Genomic DNA, 21,903 nt, shown 5'->3' with positions numbered 1-21,903 from the left:
GACCTCAGGGACCTTTTGATCCCAGGGACAACTAACTGGTTCTGTGGTTGTGGCCTAATTTGTGGGTGTGGCTTGGTGGTCATGTGACTGGCTGGGCATGGCTTGTATGTAAATATTATAAATATTTATATAAATATTGAATTTTTTTTATAAAAAAGAGCAACTTTTACCCAAAATCAGGCAAAGCAAGCAGGCAGATTGAGTTGCTCACAGAATCACAGATTCATTCAAAAATCTATCTATCTGCCATTGGCTAGTTCAGTCTGTCACATAAAATTTGCTTGCAAGCAAACTCACAAAATTAACTCACAACACAACCATGCATGTAAATATTGAATTTTTTATTTTAAAGAAAGAGCAACTTTTACCCAAAATCAGGCAAAGCGGGCAGATTGAGTTGCTGAGTTGCTCATAGAATCATTCTATCTATCTGCCATCGGCTAGCTCAGTCTCTCAAATTTGCTTGCCGTGAGTCTGCACTGAATTTGTTTGCAAGCAAACCTTCAGTCTTAAGGGAGGTTCGGCTGTACTTAAAAGCAGAGCCGAAGATCTAAAGACTAGCTAGAAAGCAAGAAACCCAACCATTTTCTGTTTCCTAGCTAATCTAAATCTCCCGGCATAGCAGAACAGCTGATGGTCCGAAAAATAGAAATTTAGCAGGCAAGTTTACCGGGTAAGGAGTGAGCGGGCGGGGAGGGTTCCTGTGGGCCATGTGGCCAGCGCAGCCCTTTGTTTCTGCGCAGACTGGATTAATTGCTTTGGGGTGGTGCTCTGGGGGTGAGATTTCTGTGTGGCCCACCAACATTTTCTCACGGCCCACCAGTTGGCGACCGCTGTTCTAGATTTTTTTATGGAGTATGTAAACTAGCTACTGCTATCATTTGCATGATTAAAAAAAGCACTAGGCACTCATTGCAATCTTCAGTAAGACATAATGACAAAATATCAGCTTTCTTTATTGTCGATATTGTTTTAACCAATAATACATTTCAGTGGTGTTTCTTTTTTTTTCCAAAGTTTTTTTTATTTCCATCTACATATAACAATACATTAACAGTGTGGCATATATATCATACATCTCTCACTGCATATATTCATATTAATTCATACTTCCTTAATATTTATTTTCAATCTTACTCTCTCCAAATGGCTACCACCATATCAGTTAAACATACCTAGTAATTCCATTATTCAATTTACTCCCTGTTTTCATTTTATTTATTTTTTAATTAAAAAAAATCTCATTTGGCAAGCAGTATGGTTCCAGGTTTCACATCTCAATACAAACATGACCATAATTACCTATTCATTTTATTTGTTTAATTTCATATTATGTCATCCTTATCATTATTAAATATTAAGCTTATCTTATCCAATCCCAATTCATGTTCTCTTATCCTATTTTACAATATTATCTAAAATTCTCATCTCAATTCTATGTTCATTTATTCAATTCCAAATCCTAATATATCTCCTTCCATTTTTCTTAGCATATTCTCATATCTTATCTAAAATTCTCATCTCCTTTCTATTGTCATTTATCATATTTTTTTCTGTCACATTTGTCATTTTATCAATCCTTATCTGTAAATATAAAATTAATAATTATTAACTATTAACTAGCCTCTAGTTAATAATTCGAACTAACCACCTTCATTCTTCCTTAATATCAGTCTCTGTATCTAGTATAAAACACAAATATACATTTTTTCTCAGATTCCGCATTATATTTTCTCTATAAATCATCTGTACATTACAGAATGCTATTTTCAATATATTCTTATACATCCCAACACATTGCTTTGCAGAATCCCCTTCCTTATCCCTTTTTTTTCACCCATTATCTTTCACTCTTTGAACAGTGTACCTTCTTTTCATCCTTGTTTGTTTCCTCTTTATTTTTTGGTCTTTTCTCTTAATTCCCTTTCCCCCCCATTCTTACTCCCTTCCTTGTCTCATTCCAGTTATTAAACTTTTCTCTCTCCCTCTTTTGATTTTTCTTTTGCACTTCCTTTTTCTGCTTTTTTCCTTCTCTCTTTAATCATTTTCCGAACCATTCTCTTTTTATCATCCCATCAGACCACAAATTTTTAATTCTAATTTCTTCCCCCCCCCCCGCTTAAATAATTGTTGTTCTTTTTGTCCTTCTGAGTTGGCTTCTTCTTTATAGAACTCCTCCCACTCTGGTTTATTATGTTCTTGTGTATGCTGAGTCACCATTTCTAATTTCTGTAGTACATAATTACACATTTCAAGTTTGATTTTTATCATGTCCCTTGTATTTTGCTTATGTGATCTTATATTTTATGAGTCCAGTCTTATATCAACAAGTAGCTCCTCCATTATATCTTCTCCTTTTTTCTTTTTCTTTCCTCTTCCTTAATAGCTGAAATCCTTTTCTTTAGTAGATATATTCAATCTCAGAGTCCAATATATTATTTCAGCCAATATCGTTTGAGTTTATTTTCAACAATTCATACTCTTGAGTCTTTATTCCGAATCCTCTAATTGGTCTCTCAACCGTTTCCCAAATTACTGGCAATAATAAAGTTTTATTTTCTTTCAAGTTCCAAAATCCAAAGTCTCAAAAAGACCAGACACTTATTTTAAAACATACTAAAGTTTTACCATCAGGTGGCGCTCTTGAGTCTTTTTCTTTTTAACTTTCTTTGTTGAATATAATATTTTTATTAAGCTCACTAATTTCAATCATTGGCTATTCTTTTCAACACACTCAATTCCAGCATTTAGTTATGCCCTTTAAGTGCCCACAGTTCAATATCTGTCCAATTTAATTTTTAAACCTTTGTTGTGTTAATGTATTTTCTTTTAAATTTCTCCTCCAAATTAGTCCAATAGAATAATCAAATCCAAATGTAAAAACCATTTTCTTTCTTACTTTCTCTGGTCACCACTTCCACACACCTTCCTCCAAAATAGCCCTTTAATTTGATACTGGGGTACCTCAAAAGCCATGTCCTTTGCCTGGTTCACACTCTGCTCACTACTTCTCTCTCCAGCACAAAATGTTCTTCGGAATGTTCTTAGTCTTTGTGGTAGCCATTTTAAGACCACAGCTGCAGCTTGCCTTTGGGAGGGATTTTCCTGTCAGGGAGGGGAGTTGCAGCTCCCCTCGAACCTCCAGGCGATTTCCCCCTTCTTCACCACCCCATCAGGATGGCTCCGATCCTGATCGGGACCCTCAAGCAAGCGAGCTCGGGCAAAACCGCTCACAATCGCGGATTCCATACCAACACCGACGAGGAACAAACCGGTAGTTTCTCAGTGGTTTTTCAAACTAGCTACTAAGTGGTCTTTTATTTCTAAAAAAACCCGGAAGGACTCTTGTAACTTTATATTCAGATATTCATCAATGTTGCTGCCGGTAGAAACATAGCAAGCATGTGGTTGATCTGATTGATCTTACCAGTATCTTGGATAATATCCATAATTACACAGAAAATGGACCTTTCTTTGTATATTTTATGATTCCATCATGAACAGATAATCATTTTTTTGAGTCTGGGCTCAAGTACTTTAGTTTTTCACGCTTCATACTCGGCAACTAACCTAGCACAGAATTAACAATCTTTAAGAAGAAAATTTTAATTGGATCTACCTGAGCACATACTAGGCATCTTTATACTTGGAACATGTATAAAATAAATAAGGACACATTCTTGTCAGATCAAAAAGATCACAATGTAGCAAAGACTAACATATTGATATGCAGGATATACAGGACTCAGTTAAAACATGAGTCTTCTTAGTTTTTGTTTGTACATAAGAAAAACCTGACAGTGTGTATGATCATTGTTTTTACTAGGTACTTCAATTAATTTCAGATATATTGTTTCAAATGCCTTGTTGCTATATTTAGTTTCAAATTTATTATTGTGTACCATCTTCAATATTTATAGAATGGAACAGATGAGTTGCTTTTTAAAAAAAGATGTCTGCATTGTAGCTAAGTGATAAATTCCACATTCAAAGTGTAATGTTTCGAGTGTCATTGTTCCTTGACTATCTCACACTGAGCAAAAGCTCAAGGCAGATAGACAGAAAACCTATTTTTATTCTTTCAAAATTGATATTGACTGAAAGGATGCTCACATGGAATTCAGTTCCTCATGAAGAGCTTATGTTATTTCCAGTGGCTGACAGAAGGAATTAAATGTGTTCCACAAAAACTGCTTGGGAGAACTTTGTGCCACTATTTCAAATAAGATTAGGAATTAATACATTTAACCAGTTCAATGCTCACTGTAGTTCAATTTTTACTACCCTGTTATATTAGCTAACCAAATACAAACTTTGTAGTTTATGCTTCGCAAATGCTTTTGCGGTTACATTTTTATCCAAGAATGCTCTGCCTTTTGTAGTTTCAATCAAAATTTGAAATAAAAAAACAAGTTCAAAAATTGCTGCTACAGTGTAAATGCACCTTCATAGGAGCATTTTATTACTACTCAACTTTCTCTAATTCACAGAAAAGTCATAATCGCACAATTAAAGAGAAGTAGTTGTGCAACAATACACATGCATAAAACAAAGAATTCTTAAGAAAAGAAACCAACATGCAGACTATACGTTAATAGGCACATATATATCAATAAATAGAAGCCACGATTTGTTACAGTCATTCATAGCTAATATGATCTTGGTCTATATATCAGACGAATAACCCATTGGGATACCCATATCAAAATAACTTACCTTATGTCCTGCCAGAACTTGAAAATAAGATTTAAAGTAGCACAGTATTTAAACAAAATGATTCGGTTGAGATCTGCATATGTGGGATTGATTGGGGCAGATTGCAAGGGCGACTCCGAAATATAATGTTACTATATTTTCTCTATATCTTAAATTATTGTACATTATTACAATTTTATTTTGGATTGTATTTTATTACTATTTCATCTTAAATCGTATTTTGTCTACATTCCATTTTAAATTGTATTTTATCAAGTTCCATTTTAAATAGTATTTTATCAAATTTCATTTTGAATTGGTTTTATTAAATTTTAGTAACAAATTGTTGTTGGAACTTTGCACTTTGATATGGTCCAAGGGCTAATCAATAAAGACTTATTATTATTAGCTAAGCTATATGAGTAAATTCTGCAGACCACTGCAGAATTTGAGCCATATCTTGTCTTTCCAGTGATGAAATGTAAATCTTTTGGCTATAAATAAGGTACAGAAAAAACATTTTATTTGTTTAAATGTCATCTCCCATGTAATATCTTTATAACTTAAACTCACATTATTCATTTTCTGATATTTTTTAATGCTCTGATTCTACAGGTATACAGGAGTTTCCAGAAAATATCAAGAACTGTAAAGTTTTAGCAATTGTTGAGGCCAGTGTAAATCCTATTTCAAAGTAAGTTTTGTTGTAATAATTTTTTTTAAATGTGTTGTACAATGAGTATTACATGTGCCTTCAGGTTAAGAATATGATCTTGTATTTGTTAAATTTATCTTTGTTTAAATTTATCTAGGCTTCCAGATGGATTTTCACAGTTGTTAAACCTAACACAATTATATCTGAATGATGCTTTTCTGGAATTCTTACCAGCCAATTTTGGCAGGTAAGTTGTAAATAAGTTTAAAAAGGCAAGTCACTATTAGCTATGACACAGGATTGAATGTTGAAACTTCCAAACCATGTCCTTGTACTAAAATATCTTAATTCAGAACTATAGTAGATCTCAAGTCATGGTTTTTGTTAACTTTAAGTCAGCATTGGATTCTTTTGCAAAACTTCTATGGGGAGAGAGGGATTGGACATTGACTTGAAGCTCTTGCTTGTAATTTAGAAATCATATTAAAACTCTAAGATGAGAACAAGTTGTGATTCACAAGGTCTAATTTTAAATTTTATCTTGTGTACATAGGTAAGTCAGGCATTGATGCATTTTAGCACCATGTCTCTTCAATTTGGAAATGAACTCATTAGCAAAAAAAAAAAAAATCTCAAATCCAAATGTTCATCTGCCTAGTGTGGCAGATAAGTATTTCCACTTGTGCTTTATGCAGATAATGCAACCATTATCTCAAAGATCCCAGCTGGCCTTAGCATACACTCAAAAACCTAGAATGCTACTTTAGTGAAAATCACCTTGTACTAGGCCTCCAGAAGTTCAACATAATGGTCTCTGTTAAAACATTCATGAAGCTTTGTTGGATAATGAAAAGGCAGGACATTCAGTAGGTAAGGGTTTTCAATAATTCAGATATTGCCTTTTGGGGTCAATGCAATGGTAATGCAGGTTTAAAAAGGCTCTTCTCCCATCCTAATATCCTTCTGTGCAAAAGGTGGAAAACGTTTCTCCTCAACTCTCAAATTATTCCCAACAAAATCAATGGCTTTGTGGTTCCTAGCTAAGCCCCTACCTAAATTATTCACAGATGCAAGCTTCACAAATCACGATTATAAAATCAATGTTCCAAACCCCAAAGCAGATATCCAATGCAATTTTGAGGTGGAAACTGATCAAAGGTTGAGTTTAGAGCATGATTAATCATGTTTAGTTACTGACTTCTATCAGACAAGGAATGCCAGTTGGTGGGGACCAAGAGGAATGTCTTTTCTGCTGTAGCAAATGCCTTCTAAAGCAGGGGTCTCCAACCTTGGCAACTTTTAAGACTTGTGGACAAAGCTGGCTGAGGAACTCTGGGAGTTGAAGTCCACAAGTCTTAAAATTGCCAATGTTGGAAATCCCTGCTCTAAAATACTTTCTCTTTTGATAGTCCTGACCATGTTGATCTTTTGGAAGATTTTGAAGACCTATATGGGGTTCAGTGTGTATGAAGAGCCCCGTTTCCTGTTATGCTGACACCAACTAATTATGATATCTCCTGGCTACTATTTGTATTTATTTTTTGTTTATATTGTGTTTTAACTGTTTTCCTGATTGGTCACGCCCAATCCAAGTCACTGGTTTGAGAATACAAAGTAGATGAATGAATGATTGCAGTTCTGTTTTAGACAAACACCCTGGAGGATATTAAATAAAAAGGAATTCAGAGATTAAGATCAATTTTAAATACTTGTAAGGAAAAAATACCTCATGTTATGACAGTAAAAACTAGTACATGCATATTTATTTTGATCAGTAGGAAGACTAGGCTAACATAATTGGAGAACCCTGTTATTCAGAAATAGAGAAGATTCCATTCAGGAAGACAAAATCAGTAAAGTAATTTTAGGGGAAAAAAACAGTTGAATTGTATGTTTACTTTTTAAAATAATTTTAAATTCTACTTATGTTTGATCTTAGAAACTTATTCTTGTAAAATAAAAAAAATCTATTAGAGAAAACAAGCAGCATGGTTTGAAGGGATGTTCTTTATTAGCTAAGGCCACAAATTTATGTTTTAATAGTTTAAACTTGCAAATTAAATCAAATCTCTGTTATAGTAATAGGTTTATTTCATACTTCTCAAAAAGTAATTCATTGTATTTCTTTTATAGGTTAACGAAACTCCAGATTTTAGAACTTCGAGAAAACCAGTTAAAAATGTTGCCAAAGTAAGTATACATTGATATTTGAATATATTTTGGTATGAATTACATTAAATATAATGAAAATCAGAATTTCTAAATCAATTGTGAGTAGTTTTGATGTTCTAGGACCATTTTCTTGTTTGAGGTTTGTTTCTGTTGGAATTACTATGTATTATTTCTTTTTCATCTAACTACGCAATTATTCGTTTTGACAGTAATTCTCCCTTATAGCTGTATTCACATTGTCCTTTTTTAAATTTCTGAAAGCATTTTTAGGTCTGTAATATTTATCATTTAGTTTTTAAAAACCATAACTATATTTAAATAACTGCAGTGCAACAGCAGTCCTCAGTTTACAACAGCAGCTGGGACCAGAATTGCTGTAGCTAGGCATGCAGTTGTTAAGTGCGATGTCACATGATCACATTGCTTAGAAATAGCAATTCCAGCAGTACCAGTTACGACTATGAAATGACCACTCTCTGGGTTATCATGTGACCACAATTTCTTGCCAGCTTCTCCATTGATTCTGCTTGTGAGAAGTCAGCAGGGAATATAAGAAATTGTCATCATATGATTGCAGTTTACTTGGATATGGTAATCATGTTCTTGTGACTTCAGACTGTTCCTTAATGAATGGTCATAACTTGAGGGGTATCTATAGACAACATTTCTGTTTGTGTTCTCTGACTTGGTTAGATGTAAATAGCCCCTTTATCTCTCTGTGCCTGTTGATGGCTGATTTGTCTGAAGGCCAGGATTCCAGGAATTCTCTAGTATATTTGGACTTTTTTTGGTTCTGGATGCTCAGTTTCCCAGTTGAAACTATGATATTAAGTCTATCCATGTGCTGTGAAATTAAAGAGTTTTTCATCGTGTCTTCTGACTGCTAGTTGATACTGGATGCATTCTGCTTGTCTTGTTTGTCCTACATAGTGGCAGTTATAATCCTTACATTATATGTTGTAGGTGACTCCTGTTTCTTCTTTGGGGTCTGCTGGATCTTTTGGTTTACTTAGGATTTTTGGAGCGCATTCGTTGGTTTACAGCAGTAGTAACAATAACCGTAATGGTTGTAATAGTGTGTTTATGGTTTTTGATGGCAAAGTTGGCAATGTTATCCTTTTTCATAGCTTGTGTTGGTTGTGCTATATTGGGCTGAGGTTGAGACACTTTTGGTAAAGTTGATGGGGTCATTTTTGATAAAGTTGATGGGGTATCCATTTTGTTGGGAAAAGTTGTAGAGATGATTTGATTCCTTTTCTCGTGTTCGGTGTTGCTGCAGTTGTTTGTCCTCACCTAAATAGTGTTGTTCCACAGTTTCTATTGTGGGAGGTTGGATTGTTTTTACTTGGTTAGGTTCTATTATTACTTGGTAATAATAGAATACTTGGTTGGTGTTGGAGGCTTTGGGATAGACTTGTGTTTCTAATTTGCTATTCTAATTCTGCTGGTGAGGGTATCCAGGAAGCATGTTGCTTTTTCTTTTTCCCTTGTGAATTTTATTTATGTGAAAAAGTTGTTGATAGAGTTTTGTGTGTTTTCTCTAATAGGTCCTTTTTATTATGACAAAAATGTCATAATTTTGATTTTTAACTTCTTTCCCATCATTATATAATGGACTGTCCATTTGTCTTCAATTTAATTTATTTTATCTGTATCCTGCCTTATTATTTTAACAAATAACTTCTCATAATTTAGCTTTGAGCATCTGTATATATAAATGGATTGTGTCCATTTATTTTCTTTACAGAGTTGCTGTTTTAAATAAAGGGCATATAAATTTTATTAGTAATTATTACAATTAGATTAAAACACAGGAAACGAAGATATACGAAGATGCTACCATTTAGAGCAAAATCATTTAATCTTAATTAAATTAATCTTAAGTAATAAGATAATATGACTGCTTACTTTTTATGAATTCTGATCCTATTTGCTATGTTTTCTAGAACTGTTAAATGTGTAGTGCTCATTTAAAATACATCAGAATGAGTAGATGAAAATAAGATATAGTTGACATTTCCTCTTAAGTACTTTTAATTCCTTCATTTCTGCAGAACCATGAACAGACTGACTCAGTTGGAGAGGCTAGATCTGGGAAGTAATGAATTCACAGAAGTGGTAAGTAATAATTTCACTTAAGTAACAGTTTCGCTAAAAGGTCATATCCTTAAATCTTTTAGAAAATGTCAGATAAGAAATTGTCTTAACTTTTATCTTCTAAGCTAACTGTATTGAGTTATGTCATTTTAAAGCTGAGTGCTTTTTCTCAACTTTTCTTTGCTACTGGTGAGGCATTTTGGTGACACATTGAAAATATGCATTGAACTGACAATTCTGGTTTTATGTAATTAATAATAGTTGGTAAAAATAAAGATTTTGAGCAGAGAGTAAAACATCTGTGTATAAATAAATGAAAGTAATTAGCAAAATTCTCAATATTTCTCTCTTAATATTGTATTTCCTTTTAAATATTCTGTTATAAAAATACATGTTTTTTTTAAATTTCTATCAGCCTGAAGTACTTGAACAATTAAGTGGGTTAAAAGAATTTTGGATGGATGATAACAAACTAACACTTGTTCCAGGGGTAATGTATATCTATTATTGTTATATTTTATATTTATATTACAACTACTATAACAATTCAGTAGTATGTTTAATGCCTAAGTGAATAATTATGTTCAAGAATGCTAGTCACCTTTCTAGAAAGAGATTCATGAAAAAAGTTATCTTTCCATTCAGCAAACACTGAACAAATATACCTTCAGAATAAAAATCTGAAAAGGACAGGACTAATTTTTCTGTTTCACATAGCATATCAATTTTCTTGAATTCATAGAGAGGGGGAATTGGTTAAAATTTTTAGTAGAATCCCACAATGAAATGTCTTTTTCTAAATTTGGATTGTGTAAAACTTTGATTAAAGTATACATCCTAGTTTGTAACAGAGCATAAGTTTGATCTGATGTCATCGCAAATAAAAATTGTATTATAATTAATTTGCATTACCTGCAGAGTAGGGTATATTCATGTTTTAATTCACAAGCTTTGTATTTTACCAGTGCCTCTGTATTTTCAGTTTATTGGCAGTTTGAAGCACTTGACCTACTTGGATATATCCAAAAACAATATTGAAACTCTTGAAGAAGGTGTTTCAGGATGTGAAAGTTTACAAGACCTGCTGTTATCTAGTAATTCACTTCAGCAGCTGCCAGAGTCCATTGGTTAGTATTGTTAGCTATAAATATATCATAAAACCATGAGAACATTTTGGCAGTCTTTATTTAAACCATAAATGTACTTTTGTAGCACATAAAGAAAAAAGTATACCTTGTCTTTTTTTTATTTTAAAGAACAATTTTATATTGAAGTTAACTTAAAAGTAATTTCATCAGTGGAAACAATGACGGTGATAGTAATAAAGGAGAATATTTGTAGCTCAGGATTGACATGAGGAATCCTTGGTCCTCTCTGAACTTGCTTGTTTCCTTACAGATGATTCATTATCCAAACTAGGTAACATTAGTGCTAGTTGTTCTCTAGACTAGCTCTGATGATGTTACTTAGTTCGAGTAAAGAAATATCTGTAAGAAAACAAAGCAAGCTCAGAGAGCACCAAGGATTCCACCCCCATGACAATGGTTTAATAAATCCAATATAATGCAGTAGATAGATTAATATTTCCAAAATTGACTTGCATTAGTTAGAGTGCTATAAAATATATTGGCTGCCAGATTTATTAGTCTAGAGTTTTCATCATCCCAGTTCAGCTTTATTTGTGATCAGAGAGCTGGCAAAGGGAATATAGTATTAGGTCTGTCAATTATGAAGTATTTATGGTTTTAGATATTGCTCTGTGGTAGCCACAAGGACACTTGCAAATAAATTGTTTTCTCTTCACTTCAATTGACAGTATCCATCGTTATCCTTTAATAATAAATAACAATAAATTAAAAGAAGTACTTTTTTCTGTAATAATGTGGTTTGATGTTGGTTGCAATTGATCTAGGACTAAAATAATCTTGCTACTCAGGCTTGCACAGGATACAATGAAATAGTTGCATATAAAAAATGGAAGATATGTTGAGAGATTGCTATTGCATGTTTCCTCTAGTGATGAGGATTGCTATATGAATACTGAATGACTACCATTTTAATATTTCTTTTACAACAGGTTGTCTAAAGAAATTAACAGTTCTTAAAATAGATGAAAATCAGTTAATGTACTTGCCAGATTCCATAGGAGGGTAGGTATTTCTACATCTTCTTTAACAAAGAACATTTTGTTTTTAATGGTTCTTAATGAATAAGTTAAATAGATTACCCAATGCCTTTCAAATCTATTAATATCCCGATGTTTGTATTTGTAACCATCTTGAAATTTATAATCCTGCATATCCAATAGATTCAAATTATTTTGGAGGTTTATAGGGATTTGGGATATTGATCTTTGTCCAAATCAGTATGATTCAAGTTTCAATTGGTAGTGTTTATATTTTGCATACTTGAATTTACATTCTACTAACAAATAAAATGAGCCAATTCCGATTTTATTTATTCAACTTGGTTTAGGTTAACATCAATTGAAGAACTGGATTGCAGCTTCAATGAAATTGAAACTTTGCCTTCATCTATTGGACAGTTCTCTAATATAAGGACTTTTGCTGCAGATCATAATTTTTTAACACAATTGCCACCGGAGGTATGCTTTTATTCATGGATCCAATTGTTTGTCTTTATAGGTTTAGATTTATTGAGATATTTAAAAAAAACTAGTAGAATGTGACTTTAATTTTTTGGGGGGACATAAATTAGAAACTAATTTTGGAACTCTTGATTCTGGGAAAACTGGTATAAATATACTCAAGTATATTCATCTACCAAATGATTCATTATGGCACAAATTGGTTCAAAAACCAGGATATAAATCTTAAGAAATAAAAATGATAAATGTTTAGGAGAATGTAACTACTTTGTAATGAGAAAGTGGGGAACTGGGGAAGAAAACACCTGTTAAAAACTTTTTACCATCTGGAACATTGCTCCTGTATGCGACAAAATTTGCAATTTTTGATATTTGGAAATTGAGGATCCAGTTTTCATGACCATGAATAGTCTCTCTAAATGTTCTATACCCTTTTTGATGATGCATTAAGATTTTTCTGTTATTAGAATGCACAGTGAATCCAAACTTGCTCTTCCACTAATGGAAAGACTTAAAGAGATAGACTATGTTTTGCTGATCTCTCTTTCTACAAACCATGCAGGGCTTTAGAGACAACAAGTATCTTGAATTGCACACAGAAGGATACAAGTCATGCCCATACTGCTGCATTCTGCATCAGTTAAATCTTTCTAATGATTTTCAAGGACAGCTCCATGCAGAATGCATTGCAGTAGTTGAGTTGTTAGATGATTATAGCATAGATTATAATTGTCTAAAGGGCCTCCCGATTCAGAAAACATGTGATCTTATAACAGAAGCAGTTGTGCAAAGGTTATCTTTTTCTTCCAGTACTTAGATGCTCTGGTATTTAAACTTAGAGAATTGACGATAAAGGACACAATTGGTAAGGTATCTTAGTCTGTATTTATTGGCTTATCTTAATTAGATGGCACCAACTGGATTTCCAGGTTCTGCACAAGAGTTGCTCAGGACTGCAGATTGCCTTCCTATACATTAGATAGAAAAATACATGTAATCTCAGTGTGAAATATATTTTCTGCAAAGTAGAAAGTCTAAATATAATCAGAAATATGATCTTTTAGCTATGTTTTCTCATCAATGTTGGTAATTCAAAATTGACATGTTGAAATATACTTTTATATTCAACAGAAAAATAGCAATTATACATTTATTATTGATAAAATAATCTTCTGCAAAATTATGTTTATTTATTTCAGATTGGAAACTGGAAATATGTAACTGTTTTGTTTCTTCATTCTAATAAATTGGAGGTTCTTCCAGAGGAAATGGGTGATATGCAGAAATTAAAAGTTATAAATTTAAGTGATAATAGGTTTGTAACTTAAATTATTTTGCATGAATATTCGATTAGTCACAATGAAGCTCTGGATGGATTTAATCCAATCACTATTTCCCACATTGCATTGTTATGAGCATAAAGTGATGGGGAATTACTGTTTCTTTGGATGAAGGTGGAATAAACATGTAATAGATTTTCTTTATGTAAAGCATACTTCATATAAAATATTTTGATTTATTATTTTATAGTTTTTGTTGGTGGGAAAAGATATGTCTAGGAAGCGTTAAAAATGTGACTTAAGAATTTAGACAGGAATGGGCAGAGGAAAACACATAGTTGTTTGCAAGAGAAACTGTGCTTTCATTCCAGACAAGTTTAAAGGTTACAGGGGCTGCAGTTGTGTTGGCAAGATAAGGGAAAGTATTTCACACCAGGGAGACCAAGTGACAAATGGAAGAAATTATGGTGGATTTTCTTTTCTTTTTGCCTCTCTTTTTAATTCATTTATACAGTATTATTTAATGTTCCAGAGCAGTGTGCAAATGCTTACTCCTATGACCACCGTGTTACTTGAGCTCTGCTTCTGAACTTAGTCATAGTCTAGCTGCGTAAAACTGTCTGGAACTACTTAAAGGGCTGAACTTACCACAAGAATAATTTGTAAACCCAATAATAATTAAAAAGAGAAAATTATACAATTAAAATGGATAAGAATGTGGAAAGATGACTATTTTATAGCTATACTTTACTAATAAATAATTATTACTGTTTTTGATTTGCTGATTAGCTAAACAGTCATCTTGACTTTTATTCACAGATTGAAGTATTTGCCTTATAGCATTTTGCAACTGCAACATTTGACTGCTTTGTGGTTATCAGATAATCAGGTAAATGGTATTTGTATTTCATAATTTAGTATTTATATTTTCCCTTGAAACATATTTTTCTTTAAAAATAGCATTTGAATTGAAAATATATTGTGAAATTACTTCATAATATTGGCTTGTATATTTGATATTTTTATCATGAAGTGTTGTATTGAATATGATGCTTTGTGTCTGATAAGAAAAATATTTTATTGTTACTTTGCCCAGAAATGAAGAGAAAGAACTGTCATCGAGAGGGCTTTAGATATTCAAAAAACTCTTCAGAGCAGTTATTATTCAGTTTCTTAAGAAATCCCTTCCATGTCTATAAAAGTGCAGTTGAAAATTCTTGGGTTAGATAATGCTTATTATATTTCTAATTTGCTAGTTAAGAAAAGTTTAAGCCTTCCTCCCTCTCTCCCTCACTCTGTGTCTCATTCTGGGCAGAAGGCAGGAGGGAGTGGGGAAGGACGGAAGGAAGGAAAGAAGGAAGGAAGGAAAATGTTTCAGTAAAATATAAAAGGCAGTTTTACTTACACAGTAAAACATATGCTTGTCTAATTACTGGAAATTGAGTTCTTTGGTATTTCCATAAGAAGAATGAATACTTGAACTGTATCTGTTTCCTCATAGATTGAACAAATAACATATTGAATATTCGGTTTCATGATTTTTACTAATTTTTTTACAGGCATATATGACTTTTATAAATAAGCTCTCTCTAATGACCCACCTTCTATATAATGTGTGACCCACCTCACATTATATACCCATTGTGGTCTATAATTAAACATGAATATTTATTTACTTATTTATCACATTTACATAGTTGCCCAACTCACACATAGATTTCTCTGGGCTGCTTACAAAATATGCAGGATTATAGGCAATGTGTGTGTGTATGTAATTTCAGTGCATGTTTATCTTACAGTTATATATCTTAGATATTCTTTTGCTATCAACATAAGATTTGCTTTGTGTCCAAATAATTACTAATGACGAATTCCAAATAATGGCTTATCTCTTAGTATGATGTGGCAGAGCAAATATAATAAATTAAGTTTTGGAGCTGTATACAGTAACTATCTTATCACTATACCTTCAGAACTGAAATAAGATTCTGTGGAGTCAGGCACAATGAATCATTCGTAGAACTTGTTGCTTTATTCCATGGTAGCAGCTTCTGTCCCTTTGAGATCTGAGAGTCGAGTCATCTAATAATCCAGAGCAAATTTTGAACTGGTCTTAAAGAACCATATTTAATGTTTTACAGCAAGTTATAAAATTAGATGGAAAAAAAAAACAAATTGTAGTAGTTTAACCTGCATAATCTATATATGCATTCATAAATGTTCCTTTCTTTCATACACAGTCTAAACCTCTCATTCCACTTCAAAAAGAAGTTGATCCAGAAACACAGGAAACTGTTGTTACTAATTATATGTTCCCACAACAACCAAGATCTGAAGATGGTAATAATTATATTGATTATTTTACAAATGCTACTTGGAATAAAAATGCTTAGATTGGATTTGTTTGCCTGACCTTAGAAATTCAAAACACCTTCAAAAGCCATGAACATGTTTCAATGGAGAAACAAGTATTAACAATATTTAAATTCTATAGCTCTCACCAGTATGGCAGTATTAATATTGATACAATGACCATTAGAATTCTGAAAGATTTTTAGGTTTTGGCAAATTACAGACTTGTGAGACAGCATCTAAACAACTGCTGTTTTAGATACATTACACTGTAACTTTACAGCACTTATAAATGAATGTCTTTTGTGTCTTTGTTCTGGCCATACTCTGAGCATTGAGTAAAGAATAAATTGGAAGTTATGGCTCAGATTAAAATAAGTAGTTCATATCTACCGTCTCATATAAAAGGAAGAAAAGGTACAAGTTAAACTGCATATAGAAGAAGTCTTCGTGAAATGATTGGGAGCTGCCGGAGGTTTTGCTTTCTGGAATACATTAGGAATGGAACCACATTATCTATTTTATAAATTACTTCATGCTTTATCAAGTCTTTATAATTGGGATGAGGAGATGAATAGATTTGTTGTGCATAATTTATCTCATTACTGTTTATAAACACGGATAATTGAAGCCCCTAGGACAGTGTGAGTGCAATATCTGGTCCAAAATATAAATTAACAAATTTGGAAAAAAAAACAAGTGTTTTGTTTCCTCAGCAGGCTTTCAGTTGTACAGAATATTGAAATTGTGAAACTTAGAGCAATTAGTAAAGGTAGTCCTCAACTCACGATAATTATCCCAATTATGTCATAAGTCATGGCAGACATAAAGCAGACCCTCACAATGACTGACCCGATTTTATGACCTTTTTTGTGACAGTTGTTAAGCAAATACCATACTTATAAAGTGACTGCAGCAGTTGTTAAATGATGGCCAGGATCGTTAATGACCCTGTCGGGCTTTTTTATTGAAAATCAGAAGTATATACTATTTTTCAGCAAAAAGATCATGAATTGGGGGTCACATACTGCAAACAGCCATAAATGGCGAGTTGCCAAGTGTCCAAAATGCAGTCACATGAGTCGCGGGGGGGGGGGCGTAGAAGCAGAACTGGGTTTGTAAGTACCTTTTGTGGGGGGTGGGTACTGGTGTAATTTTTAACGATAAGCAAGTAACTGGTCATGTTGAGGACTGCCTGTGTAAACATTTTATTTTATTTTTTAAAAAAACAAGATCATTGTGAGTTTTCAGATCTAAATATTTTTTCGTTTGATTTCAGTAAAGTTCATCACATGTTGACTATCTCTGTTGCCAGGTAGTAGTAGAAAAGGAAACTTCATTCATTTCAAATTGGACCTTGAGTTTAGCTGTTTATAGTGCATTCAATCTGTTTTGTTAAGAAGGTTTAAAAGAAATGCTACCTGTTGTGTGAATTACTTTATTTGTTCTAACTTACCTTTATACTTTCATTCAGTTATGTTCATATCTGATAATGAGAGTTTCAATCCTTCACTGTGGGAGGAGCAAAGGAAGCAGCGTGCTCAGGTGGCTTTTGAATGTGATGAAGATAAAGACGAAAGAGAGGCACCGCCTAGAGTATGTATTTGCTTTATTCTGTTATCCTGCTTTAGTTTCATCCTTTACAGGTGAATCACAAACTGCTTTGGATGTAATATTTTGCTGAGGTAGATAATCTGATGGGCATATAATCTCAGGGAAACGTGGCCCTACACAGTGGTAGGATTCAAAATTTTTTACTTCCAATTCCGTGGGCGTGGCTTGGTGGGCGTGGCAGGGGAAGGATACTGTCAAATCCTCATTCACTTCCCACTCCTGGGGGAAGGTTACTGCCAAATCCTATTCCCTCCCCATCCCACTAACCTGCTTTCCAGCTCTGTTCTCCTGTGCAGGGCAACAAAAGAAGACCCAGCCAATCAGCTGGGACTCGGGAGGCAGAAAATAGATTGGGGAGGGACCAGTCAGAGATGGCATTTGCTGGCTCTCTGAAATACTCAAAATTTCCACTACTGGTCAGAACCTGCTGAATCCTACCTCTGGCCCTAAAGATAACCTGCTCTAGTGTCCTGTAGACTTTTAAAGGTGATAACCAGCACTTTACATTGTACCTGGAAGAAAACTTGGAGTTAGTGCAGCTTGCATATCAGGGATGTAACCTGAGCAAAGTGACCAACACTTCCGGATGGTCTTCAAGGGCAGCCCCAAGTATAGCACATTGCAATCGTCCAGATGGAAAGTGACCCAAGATATAAGTTCTGTTACAAGTAGCCCTTATTTAATGATCATTTAAAGTTATGTCATCCTCAGAAAGTGTGTTTTGCAGCCTATAAAGTAGATTTGACTGCCATAAAATTCACTCCCCCTCCCCTGGCCAATGCATTTTGGGTGCGTGGCAACTGATTCACATTTATGACTGGTTGCAGCGTCCTGTAGTCACATGGCTGCAATTTCTGGCAGAGAACAGCCAAAACCTTCCATTGGATATGCCGGATTCACTTAACAACCACCTGATTTATTAATGGGCTGGTGACTTAATTTACGACTGCTGTAAAAATGGTTATAAAATAGAGTCAGGTCACATGGTGATCCACTTAACAATTGACCAGATTTACAGCCAAAATTCTGTACCTCTTGTAGTAAATTGAGGAGTATTTGCACTTACTGTATTGATCAGAATGTGGAGCACTCTTTGCTGCAATTTATAATTGGTTAATTTCAAAATGGATTTATTTTCTATAGGAGGGTAATTTGAAGAGGTATCCAACACCTTACCCTGATGAACTGAAGAATATGGTCAAAACTGTCCAAACAATAGTACACAGATTAAAAGATGAAGAAAACACAGAAGAAACTAATAAAGAAGCAAAGCAAGAAAACCAACAAGTTTCAATAAAGGATATAGGAGTAAAGGTTAGTTTCAGTGTTATGCTTGAAATTGTCTAACATTTCACCACACGGTTAATAATTTTCGAGAGCAGCTAAGATTTGAACTGTTTAATTTTTATTTTAACTACAGTTATTGTGAAAATAATTTTTTTAAAAACCCTTAGGTGTTTCACAATTTTGTTTGGCAGACTGGCCCATTCAGTTAACATTACCGCTAATAGATAACAACCAAGATAAAGAATAAAATAACCCTATAAAGAATCAAATTGTTTAAAAATCTGAAAAAAAAACCCCTTCAGAAACAGCCTCAAAGTGATAATTAAGAATATAGAAAGAATACATGACAATAGCATTTAAAATCTGATAGTAAAACAGGGGATTCCAAAGTCTTGGTGCTATCACCAGAAAAGCCCTCTGCATTGTCAGTTACAAGCAGATAAATGGCCAGGTCAGCTCTGTTCAAGAAGAGATAAAGCTGGTAGATTTTCTACAGAGGGATATCACACTGGCTTGAGCAGGGTCTTGGAGTACTTCCAACTACTAGCCTGGAATGAGTAATTGCACATCGGGCTAAGCTACTGTTAAAAAAAATAGAAGGTAACTTATACTTTTGTTAATGTTGATCCTTGAAATAAAACCCAAAGTATTCTTCAATTTGATTGAATTTTGACGGCATTCCAGTACTAATGCCCTGTTATAAAATAAATTATTCTTATTTGCAGAAATATGTTGGGTCAAGACCATATATCTGAAATTCAAGGAACAAATTCACACTACTGCATATGGTTTGATTGGACAAATAAAAATGTTTGCTATAAGCATTTTTGAGAGAAGTACAGAAATAAAAATGATATATTGCAAAAAAGAAATTAATAATCCTGCATAGAATTAAATTGTTTTCCCATTTTGTTGTTAAGACAGCTTTTTACTTCTTTGTTTTAACTATATATCAATAAATATATATATTAATACATAGCACCTTTTTTTTACATGTATAGATGAAAGTTTATAATGGTAGGAAGGCTGGTAGGAAGGCGTCAGGACCAGTATAGATAGACTTTGGATTTGATGAATTTATACTACTATTCTCTAGACTATAATGCATTTTTATTTCATTTGTTTGAACATGCAGTAAGTCCCACTTTATTTGTGACCAATTCTGCTAATTTTGTTGAGCAAGGTCCCACACTCCTGTGAGTGAAATCCTGCTTGTTATTATTTTTGGAATTCTTGCTTTTATTATTGAAATGCGTCAAGATATATTGCTGCCCATCTGGAATAGGTTATACTTTACAACTGCTAAATTTATCTGATATCAAAATCGAAGTCTGAGGAGGTGGGGGATATTGATTATTGTTACTTATAATATCTGCATATTAACCTTGGTATGCTTAAGAGGCCTCATCCAATGGGAATCTCTTTACTACTTTAAATATTTAGACTTCAGAAATTACTCCAGTGAAAAACAAAACGGAAAAAGAGCAGAATGTTATGGGAAACTGTGTGCAGAAACCTAATGAATCAGATGATGAGAACAGTACCAGAAACTCACAGATGAACAATCAAGTTAATATCACAGAAAATGTGAAGCCAATTGTTAACCATGAAGATACTCTGGAGGTATTTTATATATGTTTATGTCTTATTCTCTATCTTTATCTCTATCATTGTGGCATTAAATTTGGATAAAACATAAGGAGTGTATAATTTTCATTTTTTAAATAAATCTAAAACAATAACTAAACTCCATACGCCATACTTCATACGGTAATTGTATACTTACATCCTAAAAATAGAATAATCCTATACGTATCTCCCAAAACTATTGTGCATTTGAGTAGTCATGCATAGGATTGCTCTGCTGGTTACCAACACCAAACTTTTTACTGAATAGCAAATTTAAATACATGCAAATAATAATTACCTAATTTGTTACCTGGTAACAAATTTCAAAAATATATTTTTATTATTTCTGTGCAAATAAAATATAAGTATTGCTGCTATTGCTTTTATATTTCCTAGCTTTATAACTGAGAATTAATATTAGAAAAATTTCAATCAGCATGGTTAAAAGAAGTCATGTATAATAAATGTTTCCTTTATATAGCCTCAAGTTAGATGAGACTTTTGTAACTTACAAATATCCTATATACTATTATTACCTAGTATTCAGTATGGAAAATACATTTTTCACTGCATTCCATATTTTACTAGCCTAAATTAAAACATCCAGTGAGGTAACATTTTTACAGTCTTTGGTGGCAAACTCTCTTCTGAAGACTAGCTTTCAAATATAGCTATATACCTCTTAAGAAGCATTTTTTGTGGAAAATCTTTTAAGGTGGGGTCCCCAACCATCAGGCCACGGACTGGTACCAGTCCCTGGCCTGTTAAGAATCGGACTGCACAGGTGGGCTGAGCTGTGGGTGAGCAAGAAAAATCGAAACTCTTCGTGAAAAATTGTCTTCCACAAAACCCGTCTCTGGTGCCAAAAAGGTTGGACACCGCTGCTTTAAGGTCCTTGTGTTGATCTAAAAGGCTGTTTAAATAGATTGTAGTTATGTTGACAAACCTGGTGTTGATCTTCTTTTACAGGAATCAGAAGAACTATCTTCTGATGAGGAAATGAAAGTAGCAGAAATGAGACCACCTCTCATAGAAACTTCCATTAACCAACCAAAAGTAGTAGCACTTGGCAATAGCAAAAAAGGTAGGCATTTATTCAGTGATAAATGCTTTAAAAAGAGATCTATTTCTCTGAGATGACTAAAGTTGCAAATAAAGAGTTTTGCTTGAAAAATGGCATAAAAATACATCTATACTCATATATTTTTTACTTAATGCTCCTTCAGTCGTTTGTGTCTGAATTGGAGCTATTAGGTAACAAAAGAGACCCAGTGCTGTGTAAAGGCAGATCTGTGTGCTTAAATTTGATTTTGTCGCTGTTGCCCTGCATTCTTTTTCTCCCATTTCGGTGCTTATTGTTTGGGTTTGTTCTCGCTTGTTGTCTTCCACATCCTCAAATTTGTATTAAAGTAAATAAGTCAAATCTGCAACTATTTATTATACCTTGCAGCCTGGTTTGTTTGATATTCTGAGCACTATGTTTTGTTTGTTTGCTGCTTTTCAGTTTTCTTGAC

The 21,903-nt window shown here is 33.4% G+C and overlaps 1 protein-coding gene across 4 annotated transcripts in view; it reads left to right on the top strand.

Moving 5' to 3' along the window:
• Nucleotides 1–21,903, top strand: part of ERBIN (erbb2 interacting protein) — an 88,668-nt gene that overhangs the window by 42,644 nt on the left and 24,121 nt on the right. For all 4 annotated transcript variants that reach the window (XM_087927227.1, XM_026717377.2, XM_026717369.2 and 1 more), the window contains exons 5-19: nucleotides 5,311–5,389; nucleotides 5,508–5,597; nucleotides 7,484–7,540; nucleotides 9,577–9,640; nucleotides 10,035–10,109; nucleotides 10,602–10,746; nucleotides 11,697–11,769; nucleotides 12,095–12,224; nucleotides 13,427–13,542; nucleotides 14,327–14,396; nucleotides 15,748–15,847; nucleotides 17,334–17,455; nucleotides 18,617–18,787; nucleotides 20,204–20,383; nucleotides 21,359–21,473. In XM_087927227.1, the coding sequence (XP_087783353.1) occupies nucleotides 5,311–5,389; nucleotides 5,508–5,597; nucleotides 7,484–7,540; nucleotides 9,577–9,640; nucleotides 10,035–10,109; nucleotides 10,602–10,746; nucleotides 11,697–11,769; nucleotides 12,095–12,224; nucleotides 13,427–13,542; nucleotides 14,327–14,396; nucleotides 15,748–15,847; nucleotides 17,334–17,455; nucleotides 18,617–18,787; nucleotides 20,204–20,383; nucleotides 21,359–21,473 (1,587 nt within the window). The remainder of the gene's footprint in view (nucleotides 1–5,310; nucleotides 5,390–5,507; nucleotides 5,598–7,483; nucleotides 7,541–9,576; nucleotides 9,641–10,034; nucleotides 10,110–10,601; nucleotides 10,747–11,696; nucleotides 11,770–12,094; nucleotides 12,225–13,426; nucleotides 13,543–14,326; nucleotides 14,397–15,747; nucleotides 15,848–17,333; nucleotides 17,456–18,616; nucleotides 18,788–20,203; nucleotides 20,384–21,358; nucleotides 21,474–21,903) is intronic.

This window comes from Pseudonaja textilis, chromosome 2 (assembly GCF_049901715.1).
Source record: "Pseudonaja textilis isolate UNSWEBS1 chromosome 2, rPseTex1.2, whole genome shotgun sequence".
NCBI classification, from domain to species: domain Eukaryota; kingdom Metazoa; phylum Chordata; class Lepidosauria; order Squamata; family Elapidae; genus Pseudonaja; species Pseudonaja textilis.
This window is presented reverse-complemented; position numbering and strand designations above follow the sequence as displayed.